Source organism: Fistularia commersonii, chromosome 14, assembly GCF_037954325.1.
Source record: "Fistularia commersonii isolate RoL2024-O1a breed Wild chromosome 14, RoL_Fcom_v1.0, whole genome shotgun sequence".
NCBI lineage: Eukaryota > Metazoa > Chordata > Actinopteri > Syngnathiformes > Fistulariidae > Fistularia > Fistularia commersonii.
The window spans coordinates 16,388,032-16,405,511 of record NC_141297.1 but is presented as its reverse complement, the minus strand read 5'-3'; the positions used below and the strand labels follow the sequence as shown (position 1 = coordinate 16,405,511).

The 17,480-nt window shown below is 39.0% G+C and overlaps 1 protein-coding gene across 3 annotated transcripts; it reads right to left on the bottom strand.

The window, feature by feature from the left end:
- Positions 1-606: 606 nt before the first annotated feature.
- Positions 607-16,252, bottom strand: tbc1d22b (TBC1 domain family, member 22B). Of its 3 annotated transcripts, none has more exons than XM_086159643.1 (14): positions 15,994-16,252; positions 13,213-13,269; positions 12,540-12,729; positions 11,615-11,759; positions 8,135-8,302; positions 7,985-8,055; positions 7,753-7,881; positions 7,575-7,640; positions 5,567-5,681; positions 5,386-5,492; positions 5,242-5,317; positions 5,015-5,142; positions 4,433-4,528; positions 607-3,226 (listed from the first exon to the last, which is right to left on the bottom strand). In XM_086159643.1, exons 1-14 carry the CDS (start codon positions 16,047-16,049, stop codon positions 3,098-3,100), a joined length of 1,533 nt encoding a protein of 510 aa, XP_086015769.1. In that variant the 5' UTR covers positions 16,050-16,252; the 3' UTR covers positions 607-3,097. The 3 variants fall into 3 exon arrangements, with proteins under 3 accessions (XP_086015769.1, XP_086015767.1, XP_086015768.1); XM_086159641.1 differs by having other exon boundaries at positions 11,615-11,756; positions 15,994-16,186; XM_086159642.1 differs by lacking the exon at positions 13,213-13,269 and having other exon boundaries at positions 15,994-16,186.
- Between the last annotated feature and the right edge of the window lie 1,228 nt (positions 16,253-17,480).

Here is a 17,480-nt window from a genome sequence, read left to right as displayed (position 1 = left end):
CTGACAACTACTCAAGTCAGACAAAGTTACTGTCCCAGTGAGGAATAGCAACAGTTTAATATAAACAAACAAAATAAAAGTACAGTTGGTACTACAGCAAGTGTTTTCAAGGCTGAAGCGACTGTCCATTTCAGAGTCATTCAACAGACTGCTTTGCTCCAATAAAGATTTGGCATCTATTGTTGAAAAAGCAACTACACACGTTTCCAACAAACTGGCAGGTTTTTATTTCATCAACAGTTTGATAACACTTATTACAAGCTTCCTATAATTTATCTTTACTTTAATACTTTAACTTCTAATTAACCTGCTCCTGGGTTCCCACTCTTTCTCACATTTTCTCGGTCAAAATAAGGAGTGGTGGAACTGCTGAGAGGCTAGTCTCCAACCAGGCTGCAGCTATTGATTGTTTTGTCACCATTATTACATTAATTAATTGATCTGCTTAATTCAAGAGATGTATGACAAATACAAAAGAAAACAGGATAAGCCAGTTGGAGTCAGTGGCTCATTAGTTTCCTTTAGACCACACCGTAATTGTATATATTACACAAGATGATCTCTAGACGTGGTTTTCTCTTGAGAGTCAGGGAAAAAAAGAGAATGTTCTCAAACCTCTCCAGGATGTTTTGCTTTTTATTGCAAATTTTCCATGACTGGGAGGGTGACAACATTTTTCCTGGACAAGTGGGAACCCCTTTCACTACCTGATAAATAACAGATTTTTGTCAATGTTTCACCAGCTGCTCACAAAACCTGTGCCAGTTTGACTTCACTGCTCACCAATTTCACTGCGAGGAGAGACGACAGCAAACATGACAACACGAGCATTTCATTCCAAATAGCATACAATTTCTGTATTTTGTTTAACATGAATGAATGTGGAGCTGAAACCCCACATCAATTTGTTAATCGAGCTTTTTTTCTCCAAAGAATGACTGAGTTCAAGAATATACCTAACCATGACATTATGAATAGTAAAAATGGGTTTGTACCAACACTGCTGTAAAAACTGAAAATAGCAAAGAGTGAAGAAAGCCTGGAGTAACAGAGTATGATGACAATCATTGGCTTCCCTGAATGAAGAAAGGCTGAAGGCATATTTAAACACACCTTTAGATGTTTTAAAAAAAAATGAAAAAAAAAATTAAATAAAAACAGGTCACAAAACAACCACAATTATTAAGGTGACGCAAATAGTTTGATTTTCCATCCCTCTTTGATTATTTAAGATGAAATGACTGATACCTTTCATTAGATAAGACCAGAGGAGAAGAGCAGGGTATTTAGTGCACGAGTTGGATTTAGATTCTCTGTTTTACAGCCTAAAAAAGAAAATATCCAAATCTAGTTGAAATCAAAGTGCCAAAGGCTAATTACCGATTGTCAGACACAACAGCAACCCCAGTTTGAAACAAATATATAATACGATGGTGATATTTACCCATAATACACTCTAAAAGACAATACAAATACTCCAAGGCATTGTCTTATATTGAGCTGCACGTCATCCACAGGACTGACTCAAGTACAGGAGGAAATATTTCATCATTATCAATTACAATCAACAGCCTCTAAAACCACATACCCAAATAAAAACAATTCAAAAAAAAAAGAAACACAACTAAAAACTAAAAACCGGAAAGTCACATGAATGTATAGTTTAAACAATGACCACAGGTGTCCAGCTTGTTGTATATTTCACAGGAGGGCTGGGTGACACTGATATACAGCCATAGTGTTTATTCTGAAAATGAATCAGATTTATTGTCTAAACATTGTATCACCGTCCTGTAAAATCTTTTTTGGAGCCATTTTTGTACTTTGGTTATATTTTATTATCTTAATTTGCTTATCACTGCTTTCTTCATGTAGATTTAGTACATTGGCAATGAAACATTTTAGTAATAAAGTGACCTGAAAATGAGCATCAAAAATTTTATAAAAATCACACAACAGAAAAATTAAAAAATAACCCAACTACAAAAAGTGAAGGTGATCTCAAAATCATCAGGACTTGTGGAATCGATGGCAAGAGAACATCGATAGGCATGTCAGAAAATTGTGAACAGACAAACTGCTAAAAACGTCTTACCAAACATTGAAACCACAGGGAAATGAAATACCTCATTTAATACTGGAATACTTGTATGTGTACCTGACAGTGGCTTGTCTCATTAAGATATACACCCAGCAAGTCACCCAGCCCTATACCACATACTGATGTATCTTCATACACAGCACTGCTAACACTACTGGTCCCATGTGGCATGGAGATCCAATTAGAACCAGTAGCTACCATTTTCAATGAGCACTGCTTTGATTTTGCCCTTTATTTCTAAAGCCGAGTACAATATAATGGAGGGAAAATAAGGCCTATTTGAGGTGACACGTGATTAAGGAGTCAAGTCCAGTCAGGGTTGGAGATATTCACCCTGAATCAGAGTACCACAATCATCACAATGTGTGATAGAAACTTTTCGCCACACTTGACGCTTTGACCTTAATAATGGTTTCTCTTTCTGTCAGCAGTCAGAAAACACCTCCTCTGTTGTGAATTTCTCAACTGGAAAGTTGTTCTAAATCAGCTGATTGTCCTACATCTGGCTCAGAGAAAAGAGAGTTGGTGTCACTTCTCACAGCCTTGACAGTGTCCATCTACAAGCAAGTATGAGGCGTCATGTTTTGCAGCTCACATTTCTTCCCTTGTAAAACAACAACTTAAACAAATCTGCTAAAAATATATTCTATAGAAAGCATCATTTTGTTAAAAGGGTGATGTCACAAACATTCCTCATCCCTTTATACAACAAAATGTTAACTTTAGAAACAACTATGAGTAAAACAAGATGGCATAGATGTGGTGTTTGTAACAGTCCAGTGTTGCTGTGTCGGACGGAGGCTGCACTGCGATATCATCTCCACCGTTCACAAAGGTTGCACCAAGAACGTTTTGACAAGGGTCATAAGCAGGCTCAGATGTAATGCAGGGACCCTGGAGCTGCACTCAACAGGATCCATCAGGCTCTTCAAGCTTCCTTGTGTCAAATACTGGGGTCCATCCATCGGAAATGTCAGTGCGCATCTGCTCCAGGCTCTACCTCTTGTAGTGGCTGGGCGCGTCTGCAAACATGTACTTAAGTCTGTAGGCTTCAGCCAGCAGGAGGCCCACCTCCTCGTTACCCCAGTGGATTGTGGGGAGGTTCTGCAGAAGCATGAGAAGCCCCTTGAGGGGAGAAGATTGTTAATTCGCCCCACGATAAATCTAAGAAAGTAGACTTAGGTGTAATTACAGCTGAAGACTAAAGAGAGTCTGACGTAAGTGAAGTAAATGTAGCTTATTTCACTTTGTTTCTGGGGAGCAGCAAATCACAGCTGACAAAATTCAGACAATTTAGACCAGGGGTAGGCAATCTGCAGTTCCAGAGCTGCATGTGGCTCTTTAATCCCTCTGCTGTGGCTCACCGTGGCTTTTGAAAATAAATAATGACTATTTCATTTAAATTTTTTTTTCTTTAAGCGCATCAGTTATTTTTCTTAAAACTAGTTCTAGATTTGAGGATAATAATGATTATGTAACATTAAAAAAAAAAAAAAAGGTAATTTTTTATGTTGCTCAAAATATGCACCACCATCGGCGATGTGCGACAGCTGTTTGCACGCGATTCGTTGAGCTTTTTACCATCCATGTGCTGGCACTCTACACTGAGGTTCAAAAAACCCTCCACATTTAACAGGTAAATACAAATTTGAATTGGCAATTATTTTGAAAATATATGTTTTACATCCCTCAGTGAAATAGTTGTTTCTTATTCAGCTTGAAAGCTGACTGCACGCTCCAGTGCATGTGCTAAAATGTTGACGGCGGTAAAAAGGAGATGACAGTTTTGGTTCACTGCAGGTGGGTCATTTAAGTTCAGCTTTTTATTTCCTGAAAATGAGGAGGACTAAACCAAATGATGAGTATTTTCTTTGTATGCAACCTTCAACTCTTTTTTTTACAGAGTTCAAGATGTTTCTGTTTCATGCAGAAATAAAAAGTCATGTTTTCTGTAGTATTTCATTGATTTCATAAATATATACATATACAGTACGCATGCATGCATGCATGCGCACGCACACGCACACATATGTATAGCATGTAGGTTAAAAAGAATACGATATAGGCAGTGTTATCCTCATTTAAGACGTCCAGTGTTTTGTGGCTCCCAATGTTTTCTGTGGGAAATGGGTCATTATGGCTCTTCAAGTGTTTAAAGTTACCAACCACTGCTTGACTCATACTTAAGGCATGATTGCTGCATTTTGCTGTTATGTATGTAGAGGTCTTCATGTTATCTTGCTGACAGCATGACTTTCTATTTATCTTACAATTAGGTACTCTCACATTATTTCTAATGCAACAAAATTGATGTCTGAGAGACTCAGATACCTGGAAGTCAACCATGGAGAGAATCTCTTTGCGCCACTCGATGAGGAAAGCAGCACAGACATAGAGGTGGAAGTGGGAGAAACCCTCTGCTTCAGCCTGTGGACAGAAAACACTCATAAAGGTCAAGAAGCTCTGAGCAAAGTAAAATGAGCAACCTGAGACCCTTTATTTATATTTTTCAGGTAAGTTATTCCAAACTTCAGATTGTCTGTATTCAAGTATTTTTAAAAATAACTTTTGCAGAAAGTTTTTTGTATACTTTCCAGTGACTTTTGAACTAAGTCAAAGCCATTTTCTTCTAAAAAATGTTTCAATGACTTTCTTGGTTCTTTGTAGATTGTTTTAAGCACAATTTGAGGGAAATTCCTTTTTTTGTGGGGTTGTTAAAAAAACAGAACAACTTTTTGTTTTAAGTACATGTCTGTAAATAAAATGTACACAAAATTCTTTATTTATTTTCCGGTAGTTACCTTTGTATTTAAAAGAAATATGAACGTTGTATTCATAGTATCAATGATTTTCAAGTCTTCTAAAAGATGCAATGGCCTTTTTGCATGCGGGGGATACTAGGCTGAGCCGTACCTGATAGGTGTCCCACAGACGTATTGTGCAACGCAACGGCAGCTCCCTCATTAGTAGATTGTTCATCCACCTGAAAGCAAACTGAAGATACTCCACCTCATACTTCTTGAAATGATTGTGAATGTCCTCTGGAAACAAAAGCACATTGATAAAAAAAAGTTTAAATATCCCTAATTCCAGGTCCTTTCAATCTGCAATGTGTCCAAGCTGATATCAGTGTTCCTCACTGTCGATCCTGCCGACCAGCTCTTCTAAGGCCTTCACTTTGTTCTGGATTCCAGGCTGAGCGAAGGTGTAATTATCCTGAAAGCAAAGCAGAGTCACACACCTGGCTCACAAAGAGTGGAGACAGGTTGAGATGGGCAACAGACCTGTATTCCATCCAGCAGCTTGCTCATGCACCAGAAGCTGTCAGCCTCGATATTCCTCTGGGTGTCCTGAGGCAGAACAGCTACCTCGAAGTTCTCCATGTCTTCAGCTGGAACGACACCTTTATTTAGCACAAGCAGAGGCTGTCCTGGTGTTAACTCTGGCAACGCCACACTAACTTACTGACAAACTCGGACAGAAAGACGACAAAGAAAGGTGTGACCAAGTCGTTGATGCCCTGGACATAACCACTGGCTGGGTGACGGATGGCCCAGATGAAGAGGATGCGCTCAAACACCTGAGGAGCACAAACATAGTTGCACACCTTAACTTTCATGAGGCTGATCAATTCCAATAAATTCCCGAACCATTTTTGGGGATCCGTATCCATCCATTATCTACCACTTATCCTACACTTAGGGTTGTGGTGATGCTGGAACCTATCCCAACTGTCATCGGGCTAGAGGAGGAGTCCATCCTGGACTGCTCTATGGTCAATTTAGGCCATTTTGGGGACTCCTACTGAATGTTTTTGGACTGTGGGAGGAAACTGTAGAACCCAGAGGTAACCTAGGGTCTTTGATGGTGTGAGGCAGTGCTCGCCACTGGACCACAGGGCCGCCCAGGATCAGTATATGTACCAAAATACAGAATATCAAATACACATCACAAAGAGATAAAATCTCTTACAAAGCCTAACATTTTTCACAAAATAACCTGAATAATTACCTATGTTTGATTTTCTTTGACACCTGCAAATATTTTTAACATATAGTCATGATTTTCAGACAGTTTTTACAGCTGACTTATTTTTAATTTTATGGTTAATTTGTTGCTACTACAATTACATCGACAGTAAATCTGTATTCATCTGTATCCATTCATCATTATCTATGCTACTTATCTGCAAGGAGGGCTGAAGCCTGTCCCAGCTAGCATTGGCCGAGAGGTGCTTGCCAAAAAAAAGATTCACTCTCACTCACATGTCAATTTCGGGGTCTCCAATTTGCCTATGGCATGTTTTTGGACAGTGGGAGGAAACTGAAGAACTCAGAGGAAACTGTAGTAGACATGGGAAGAGCATTTAGAAAAGTCCACGGGCGGAATAGACCCAAGAACCTTCTTGCTGTAAGGTGGACACATTAATCACTGTGCCTCCATGCCACCATCAGTTAGTCTATAATTATGAAGGTTTTGCCAGTTTTTTAAAAGTATGTAGAAAAATAAATTAATAGTATATGTTGTGATCAGTTACAGACAGCACAATCTGTATATTTCAGCTGCATTAAGCATAACCACAGCTTACTGGTTTAGCAAATCTTTTGTGTTTTTGAAATAAAAAAAAAAAAAATTGAAAATTTGAGGAACAAGCAGCTCTCAGTCAAGTTCCCCTTTTCCAGAAAAAGATTTCCCTTGTGGTTTTGTAATCTGATGCAGCTTCTTCATCTGCTGCTGAAAAAGAACAACACTGAGACACTTATTTGAGTTAGCCAGTCCATTGAAATGAGGATCCATTGTTGCTGATAGTTACCGACATGCTAAGCAGTCACTGCACAGGAGATAAGACAAATCTTCATTCCTGTCTATGTCAAACACTGAACATTTGTTGGGAGTTACAGAAAAGTTAGCACAGAACTGACAGTATAGCTTCTGAAACAGGTTTTTCTGGAATGGAGGGAGGGTGGTGTTTGACTTCAAGGCAGTTGCTGATATCTAAAAGATGCAGTTATTTGATCTATGGCTCTTCTGTTTCCCTTGTCGGAAAAAACTTCTCACTGTGCCCTTCTGTATTTGAAAGTGACCACTGAGAGAACAATTATACAACATACTAGTGTCGATCTCTATTACACTTAAATGCCATTGATTGTCAAGCACATGTCTTGGAACTCGGCAGGAACAGCTTTTGCAACAATGCGGCAAACCAGGACCCTGAAGAACCGAGACAAGACTAAACTAAAATACACTAAATACAAAGATAAAGTACATGGTATCAATATTCACCCTGGACAGTGTAAATGTAACAGACGTAAATGTTGTTTTCAGTACTGTATTGCTTTGTTTATAACAAAAACAAAAACAATTGGCTGGCGCGTGGGTTTGGGAGGCAGGATGAGAGTTCTACACGTCAACATGTAGCAGACAATTCCATGTGTGGGGAAAACTGTTTCTTATAGCCTTGTTCAGATCTTACCTCTTGTACCACAGGCTGCTGAAAGAGGGGAATCAAAGGATTGGTTCGTGGAATGTCAATGTGAATCTAGAGAGAAGTGTAAAGAAATGTGTTCTTAAAAATCAAAATACGGAATTGACTTATGTTAATACCGGATGATTTTTGTCAAGCCTGATCCACATTCACATCCACATGTTACCTGGCGGTATGTGTCTTTGTAGTGCTCATCTGTCCTGGAGTGATAATACTGAACTATGAAGCCAAAGTATTCCTCTCGCTTCCTCTTTAGCACCAGCTCTCGACGCTCCTTGTTAGCAGGCAGGTAGCCCTGATAGACAAGGAGATAAAATTCAGGCGTGAGAGAACTAACAGCAATTTCAGGCAAACCGGGTTTGAAAAGACGATTCAGGACACAACGTGGTGCAACTCACAGAGAGGAGTCTCCACGTGATTGGCCGGACCTCTCTTGGAATGCCTGACCAGCTGTGCTTCCGGAGTTCCTCTGAAATAGCACACACCTTTAACACGGCATCGCCACACCAAGGCTACACTAAAAAAGCCCAGCCGTTATTGGCTCCTACCCAGGTCAGTGTTGGGACTCGACAGCAGCTGCTTGAATTTGTCCAGCCGGCTCTTCTCCCGCACTGTCATGGGTGGTGCTCCTGATGCGTTCTGGTCAGAGATGCGAGCCACTAGCGGGATGATGGGACGGACGGGGAGAGACTGCTGCTTGTGCAGGGTGGAACGCACTGTGAGAGGCCAAACATTCAATGAGATGGTTATAAACATGTTATGTGCCGCATAAACATTTTACAAACCATCATAAAACTCAAGATGACTGTAGTCTGAGGTTTATGTAGGGGCCTCCGATTTAAATTCTGAGGTGTCAGATGTCCAATGAGTTAGACCATAAAATACAGATATGGACTCATTTTTTTTTTTAATAAGCCCCACACATTTGGAGGGAACTGTTGGCACTATAGTGTGACAGATGCAAATTGATGAGGGGCCGTTTCCTTTTATTTGGTATCCTTAAAACTATGGCTGGGCATAATGGAGAACAACTTCAATATCCACAAGACCATTTTTGAACATCAATATAAAGCGTATATGTATATTTATCATATTATACACATTCACATCAATATGGAATATGCTTGTATAGAATTAAGATTTAAGAACAAAAAAGATGAATTGCTCTTCACTGGATGTTAACTAATAATATAAGTGATACAGGACAGTCTCCGAAAATTGATAAAGTTCTCTATCTTCTGTAATGCAATTGCAAAAACAGAAATGTCATACATTCTCGATTCAGTACAAATCAACTGAAATACTGCAAGCCTTTTATTATTTTAATATTGCTGATTATTGCTTACATCTTAGGAAAACTCAAAAATCCTATCTCAAAATATTATGAAAAAGTAATTTTTGTTAATTTAATTGCATTACAGAAGATAAAGAACTTTATTACAATATTTCTGAGACAGTCCTGTATATCACCCAGCCCTGATTCCATTCCCCGATGTGTGTTTGCAGAATAAAAAACACTAAAAACAAATCTGTTTCGATTCTCATAGAGCAGATGTTTTTATGTTGTACCTTTATACCTTATTGGCATTTTAGAATACTGCTTTGCACAGGCACAGATGATACACATGTATCAGGCGTGGGCATAAATATCTGTTGACAGGTGCAGAAGCCTCATTGTCAGTCACAGAAATTGTTTAATTGCAGTGATTTGCCCAAAAGGTTGAGCAACAAAATATTAAGATAAGGGTAACATCAATTTTGTTCAGTCCAGATTCTTTTTACAATTACTCCATTGAAGAGCAATGTCAATTTTTCATAAGCTACTTTTCGTGTTTTTGGATTGTGGGTTTCCTCCCACAATCCAAAAACACGAAACAGACAGAACATGGAAACTCCACACAGATAAGTCCCCTTATCGGAATCGAACCAGCGTCATTCACGCTAAGAGGCCAAAGAGTTAACCACTACACCACCATGCTGTACAGGGAATCTGTCACTGCATTTTTATTTATTAATTTTGTCAGTTTGGAGTTATTTCACTGAGGTTTGTTGAGAGAGGGGTACCAACAATTTGTCCACTTGTATGTACATCATACATATATATATATATATATATATATACACACACACACATATATACTGTACATATATTTATATGCATATACACATACACAATATATACATATATGTGTATACATATACAGTATGTATGTGTGTGTGTGTGTGTGTGTGTGTGTGAGTGTACATAAAATATTACTAAAAGAAAAAAAACTTGCAAATACAATATTACCAATAAAATGTTTGGAAAATGTGGGCTGCACTTTACATGGGTTATTATAGTAATTGAAGAGTTGACACTACTTTTTTGCACATCTGTTAAAATAGTACAAAGGTGGTTTACTTCAGTGTGTTTGTGTTTATCTTTTATCCTAAGGACTTTGAGGAAATTGACACAGACAGAGAAGTAGTGGAATAGAAACACTCACACACACACACACACACACACACACACACACACACACACACACACACACACACACACACACACACACACACACAAGTGCCAAGGTAATCCCAGACTACTGATACTGTAAACCATTAAAAGGATAAAATTACACATCACATTCACATATTTGTGGTGTCAGAAGTGTTGGTGACATGAAAAAGTTGTGTAAACTAGGTGATTAGAAAATGGCAACTCTTGAGGGAGGCCATCAAAACATGTTTGAAGATTGAGTAAAGACAGGAGCTGTCACTTGTTTTTGACAAGAAAGAGTTCATACTTGTGAAAGAGCTGAGAGGAAGCTCATGATAATGCACTTGCGCCTCAGATTCATGGCAAAAGCCATGTCATATGAGATAAGTAAAGGCTATAGTGCAACATGAACTGCCACTGACACGCTTAGAGCAGAGCAGCACTGTCTGAAGTGGATGAAGTAGTATGCCTGACCTGGGAAGTTGTTAAATTAACAACTGTTTTTCATAAAAGATGAGCTATACCTCAATATAAAAGCCCAACTTCTGTTTGTGATATGAGGCAAGTCTATTTCCCTCCTGAAAACAAACACCTTAAAGTCAGCATATTTGAATGACATGTGGCCTCTGAAAAATTGGTAAATTATTAACTTTGGAGGGTGCAGAGTGAGAGAATCATTCATTGACACTGTTTCCACTCATTCCTAGATTTTCCATGACTATTTCAATCAACCGATCAGGCAGACTATATCCCTCACTTCTTATTCCTCCCTTGACTCAACCTCCTTCTCATTAACCTCTAATATATCACATACCAATATGTGAATTTATCTATTCTTCATTTTCAGGAATTTCTTTCAAATTTAAATAAAGTCGATTTTAAATGTGAGTTTTTTTTCTTTCCATCTTGCAAGTAGTTAAAAAATATGAGCATTGTAATTGTCTTTTTTTTGGTTTTCGACACGATTTCTTTTGCCCATGAGGGTACTTCTTATTTTCTTTTTCAAGAATTAAAACAGATAAGACATGACAAGTATTCTAATATCAGCATAGAACTAATTTTCAGGACAGCTTTCAATTGTTTGAAAGTTATTTCTTTTTGAACAATGAATGCACATTTTGATTTCTTTTTTCTTTGTGATGGAGACAATCAAATCCTTTAAACCTGGTTATCTGTGTCCCGCCCTCAATACCTAGAAAGAAAACAATATGACAATACGACTCATCTGGAACAGCTGTTATCTTTGCTGAAATGTTTCCTTTATTTTTTCTGGTGTGAAAAAAGGCCTAATTTTCCGATGAAGAAAGGTTTCAGGCCATATAGAGGTACTACTAAAACACAACCCATTGTGTTTTGATATGAATGGCTGATGTGATTGTATCAATGACAACACATGACCCTTATTAGTGCCATGGGGATAATCCCAAATTAGAAGGCCTAATGTAATCCCAAACTGCATCGTCAAACCCCGCCTGGCAAAGTCCTATTAGTGGACAATGAATCACATGACAAGCCGCTCAGAGTTACAAATATCACATGAAAAAATGCATACCTGAGGATGTGGTTAGGTGGGCCTCACTATTAGATTTGACCAACTTGCCATTGACATGCTCATATTCTGTATCCTCCTGCATGTCCGCAGCGTCTGTCGGTTGATCCGATGTCCGGTAGTCTGTGTCAGCTGCCTCAACCTGCTGCTGAATGGAAAACACCAGATTCATTATCAGCTCATCAATGGGGCATACAAAGTTTTTGGGAAATTCAACAGTCTCGATGGCAAGATGAAACATGTCATGGTCTTATGTTACTTTGCTGAGACTAGCCAGATTAGGCTGGAAAACACCCTTACACTAGGTTTTTTAAAAGCAATACCCTGATCACAATGAATCAGGTTATTGAAGATCGTGATGCTGATATTGTACAAAGCTTGGTGTTTTAAGACATAGAAGAGGGAAAATATTTTATTTATATATTGTTGCTTTCTGAATAGGGTTCTGGTTGTGTTTGTTTCTAAATGTATCTCCCTTTGGAATATAAATTTAAACATGTAATTCAAATGTCATTGAAGAATGAACATGAACATAAGCGTTTTGGAGTGTTAGAATGTATCTTTAATACATTTTGATTGTAAGGCTTCCATTCACTGTGCTTAGCGAACCAGCTGAGCAAGAATCTCCTAGTTCTTTAATGCAACTTCCACAGGAAAAAGACATGAATCTTGAAGGATCATAACAAACAAAAATATTTCTCACCAAGCTGTTTACTCTCTTAAATACTGTAATCATATATCTCCCTTAACTCCTCAAGAGGAAGTTTATTAATCTATAATCATAACTTATCCAAAAAACTATAGTAATATTACTTGGAAAGTTCTTAGCCATCCAGGCCATGGTTAATCATTGTTAAATCTTTATAGTTAGGATATGACAACTATTCCAATAATAGTATTTTCTGTCAGCCTGTGATCTTGATTTCACCTGGTCCTTTGTGGATGTAAGTTGAGGGCCCAACGACAGAGATGAAGACTGGGTGGGGGTGCCAAGGAAGTCCTCATCCTCTTCATCGTCAATGTCCCATGCATCGTTGGTGCTGCATGCAAACTCATGAAAGCTTGATGCCTTTTTTGTTTTAACATTGTTGAACTTGAGCTTTGTGTCTTTTGGATACCTGTGCAAAGACAGAACAAGTGGTAAGAGACAGAGGAGGTACAGAGTGATTTTAGGTTTCAATAGCTTTTAAGTTTTCATCATGTTTGTTATTACCTGAAGACCACAGCGAAGTTACTTTTACAAAACTGTTACAATTTACTTACTAACACATTATATATGATCTGAAAATCAGCAAGTATAGCTTACAAAATGACAAATATTGACGGAAATTCTGCAAGAAATAACTTGGTTATAAAAAGGTGAGAAATTACAAAAAAAAAATCAACACAAATAAACCTCAAATATTTGCAATTTTGCTTGAGGCATGAGTAAACATGGGACACAATGGCATGATAAAGGATGAAGAAATTGTGAAAAAAGGAGAAAACAACAGAAATTCACTCAGACACTGAACAGAAAAATGTCACCATGTGCACACACAAATGAATGGCCTCCATAGAGGTGACTGGATGCTATGCAGCTGGCTGTGCACAGCACTTACGTTCGTCGTAGTCTGGGGTCAAGAGGTGGATGCTGTGCTCCATATACAGGCTGTACGCTGCAGAAGATGACACATGAAATGCTTTCACCTCACTACACAAAAATGCACAGCCCCTTGGGATTTGTTTGAGCCTGAGTCATCAGTTACTACTCTGTCCTCAACTGAGGAGCCTTTTTTCAAAGACAGTGAGGCAGAGGCACTATCACATGTTGTCTAAGTTGGGGCTTATTTCCATTGTTATGTGTTTGGAAGGGCTCAAAGTGCTAGACAAGATGAAATATAAAAGGAACGCCATGAAAAAACTCTGTGAATTTTAAGGAAAAAAATCTGACCCTGTTAAATGAAAACTTTAAGAAAGAAACACTTCCAGAAACACTGCAAAACTATTTTTGTGTAAAAGTGTCCACAACTTGAATTATTTCTAAAATATTGAATCAGTAATGTTGCATAAGATTCCTTGGTGATAATAGATAAAGGTATACGCCTCCTCCAACCAGAAAGCATCTTTTTACCATACAAATTTACAATACTAAAAAATATATATAGGCTGCAATGATGAATATCTGGATATTGATGTTTATTGTACTATCAGCTCTAGTCAACTCTAAATCAAATAATTTTTGCTCAAATGTTATTCTCACTCTTACGGAGCTAACAGAGCTCAAGCATTGCTAATAAAAGAGACACCATGTGTCCTATTGATCCTTTGCCAGTGGGTCTGGGGCATCTTGCCCTACTCCAGTGATCCTCCCTCGCCTGACGTGCGCATCCTGGTCACAGAGGATGCAACAATCTGAATGCTCTGCCTCTTTCTGACTCTTTGATGAGCCAAAGCATGGGAGGACTTGGGAGGCATCCTGGGCCAGGTGCTGCACTCACACTGAGACATGAGTGCTGAGTAGAGGCGGCGGCAGCCAAACTCGAAGGCTCAACCACAGGAGCTTTAAGCCTGTCCACACAAGCATGGACTTAGAACTAGTCTTGCGCTGTGCTAGACTCTGGCGTTCACTGCAAAATCGTATAATTAGCAACATAAAAACAACACAAACTAAAAGTCAGCAAGGAAATGACAAAGAATAAGCAATAAATTACCCTCCAAAAATACAAGAAATATTCTGAAACCAGCTATAATGCTTTAAAAAATTAAGAAAATACCTATGGATTATCCCTAAATTAAAATTAAAAAGCTGTGATAATTTACCAAAAACAGGAAGAAGTTCAACATGCACTGGCATCAAATGGCATTAACAAATATCAATTGCCAGATGTAAACATGCTTGTTTATTAACAAATAACAGAAGAAAAAAAATCAGCCCAACACAATGACCAGTCAAGCATCATAAGGTAAGGAACACACACAAGGCATTATTCAAAATTTGCAGTTTATTCAAATATATGTTCAGCATTAGGTAAGTGATTGGTGATGGGTTCTACTAATGTTATGAGATGCTGAATGCTGCCCTGGGAACCTATGAATCAAAAAATGAAGCTACATTCCTAGTTACCAACATTGCCCTGCCCCGAGAATGTGTACTTTATCAAACAGCGTCGTCTTACAAACCAGATTAAAGTTGTTGCCCTAGTTCTGAGCATCTCCATAAGCAAACTAACAGTTGCCTGGCGGCTTATTATCTTGTTGCCCGGCCTTGTTTTGTCAGGAGCAGCTTGAGAGTAGCCCAGAGAACTAGCTGCTGCTTTCCTGTGCTAATGTGTTTGTGTTTCAGGCCTTTCCTCCCACGTGGCTTTGCAATTGCTCAGTGTGTGTCAGAAACGAAGACACCCTCTCCTTAGAGACACTGGCCATCCGTGTTGTACTGGCAGGATGCCCACTCGAAACCCTGACGGCATGCCGGCCTACAGTACAAGTCCTAATCAAGGAGGCCAAAGAGTTGGATTGTTTCCACCATGAAAAGATAGAAAACATATAAGAGATACACAACCATTCAATCTCATTCACATGTGTGGGCAATTTAGGGCCTTGAATGGACAGACTGCATGTTTTTACTGTAAAGCAGATTTGGAAACTAATTCTAGATATTCAAAGTTTTCAGATATCATGATCCAATTACACATTATATGTCTTCTACTTTACCCAAATATTTGTTATTTTATGTTTACCAACATCAAATTATGTTAATTATTAGGATAGTTATTTCAGACTGCACTTTACGCACGACTCATTTTATGTGTGTATTGTATTGTCCTTTGTTAATATCGATACTATATGAGTTATGGCATGAATGCAAAGGCCGAACTGTCACACATGCGCGTGCGTGGGGCAGTTCGACGCGCACATACAAGATACGCAATAAAGCTGAGTTATGTGACAGAAACACTCTTCTATCTTGGAAGCGGTTTCCTCACGGTTTCCCCCACCTCCGGTTAACTCCTCTCTCCTGACGGAGAAGGAGGAGCTGAAGGGGAGGCATATGGCGGAGGATGCGGAGATCGTGTCAGCAGACACCTTCAAAAACATCCACAACCCACCACAGTGGGGGCCTATTCTGAGAAGACAACACGGTGTAGAGCTACAATAAAGAACGTAAACATTCAATTCCGGCGGCGAGTGCTAATGCTAATTACACTTAAACTATTAAACAGGCGAAAGCGCGAATGTTCCATTTTAAGCTAGTCTTGTAGTTCATGAGTTCAATTTGGCTAGTAGCCGGTTAATACTAACGTTAGAGCTCCCTTTTTCCCATTCTTTTGAAATTAATGAAATATTTGGCTGAAAGTCACCGCGAAGCTGCGTTGTAAACAGAAAGACAAACATCAACCCACCTTCCGGGAACCTTTGCGTTTCTCCTCCAAAAGTTGATTCGGTTCTCGGTGGCCATACTCAGACGCACAACCCCCCCACGCCCCTCAAGCCGATACCGACGCCGGGTCCTTTCTCCGGCAGTCCATGAGGAAACCGTTTCCGTCCCACCGGCACCGCCTCGGTTCCCCCCGGAGGACTTGTATCTCCGGTAGATCACCCTTATTTTCCTTTCGAATGCGATGATGTGGGATACGGAGAGCCGTATGCCGCCATCTTGGAGATAAAGGAACTGGGGTGTGTGAAGGGGGGGGGGGACAGGTGCAGTGAAAGTGTCCAATGGGAGCGCAGGAAGGAGTGACGGTCGGGATGCTCGCGGGCCGGTTCGACCGTGCAATACAACTGGATGTTGTTATTATTATTATTTTTTTAATATTTATTTTACGATTTCAATATTCAAATAAAATATTTCTGTTATAAGATGACTTCCCCCACCCACCTTTTTCAGAATCAGAAGCCTCTTGGATGAAGGGAGAAACGTCTTCAAGTGTAGAAAATCAAGTCTAGTTGCTATGACAAGACGATTTTGACAAGAATTGACCATGACCTGAATGACTGAGAACCTCCACAGACAAATCATAAATACTTTATTGATCTCGGGAAAAAAAGAGTGATGCTCCATGCAGACAGAAATTAAAATTAACAAAATCAGATGCGGCGAACAGAAACAAATAAATGAAGATAATTACATTTAAGTGGTGTCAGGGTTTGAGATAAATAAGTTACCAGAGCAAAATACAACCAGATGAATAGTGAGATGAGAGGAGAAGCTGAGACGTTATTACAGACCGAGTTAAACTGTGTGATCGCCACAGACAAGAATGACTTACTGTGATGCTGGAAAGTGTACCTTGGAGGAATCGGTCTACTGCTGGGCCTGGGCAAACTCCTGTATTCGGTCAGCATGTCGTGGAATGGGTGAGAAGTGTTGTTGAGAATGGCCCCCGTCTTGGACAGCATTCTTCTCTCAGACACTACAATCAGAGTCCACCTCCAACCCCATAACCTAGCTGGTCTTCTTGATTAGTTCATTAAGTCTGTTGGTGTAAGGTGGTGTCAGTCACACTGGGATAACAAGGGATTTGAACCTTCTAAAATCTGCTTTTGACTTATTTATTTATTTTTGTAAATTTGAATGCCTTATCTTGAACAATTGTACTTTTTAGTGACATAAATAATTGTATCATCTTATTTTGGCTCATTTACTATTTTCTTCTTATCACACTTTACTACACCTGTAATATATTGTCATCAAAGTAAATATATAAGTCTGATTTAATTACCATGTTGCACGGCAGTTATCTATTTGATTCTCATCATATTATGGCTTCAGTCTTGCAAAATTACAGCTTTAAAATTGTCATTACGCTTTTCACTTACAAGGAAAAAGGCCAATATCTTCTTCTACTTTCGGCTTTTCCCTTCAGGGGTCGCCACAGCGAATCAACTT

Coding starts and splice junctions, on each gene's coding strand:
- tbc1d22b (XM_086159643.1), bottom strand. CDS start 16,049: ATGGCCACCGAGAACCGAATCAACTTTTGGAGGAGAAACGCAAAGGTT. Junction 11,760..12,539: donor TTACATCCACAAAGGACCAG/GTGAAATCAAGA, acceptor TTTTCCATTCAG/CAGCAGGTTGAGGCAGCTGA. Junction 4,529..5,014: donor GTCTGTGGGACACCTATCAG/GTACGGCTCAGC, acceptor TTCTGTCCACAG/GCTGAAGCAGAGGGTTTCTC.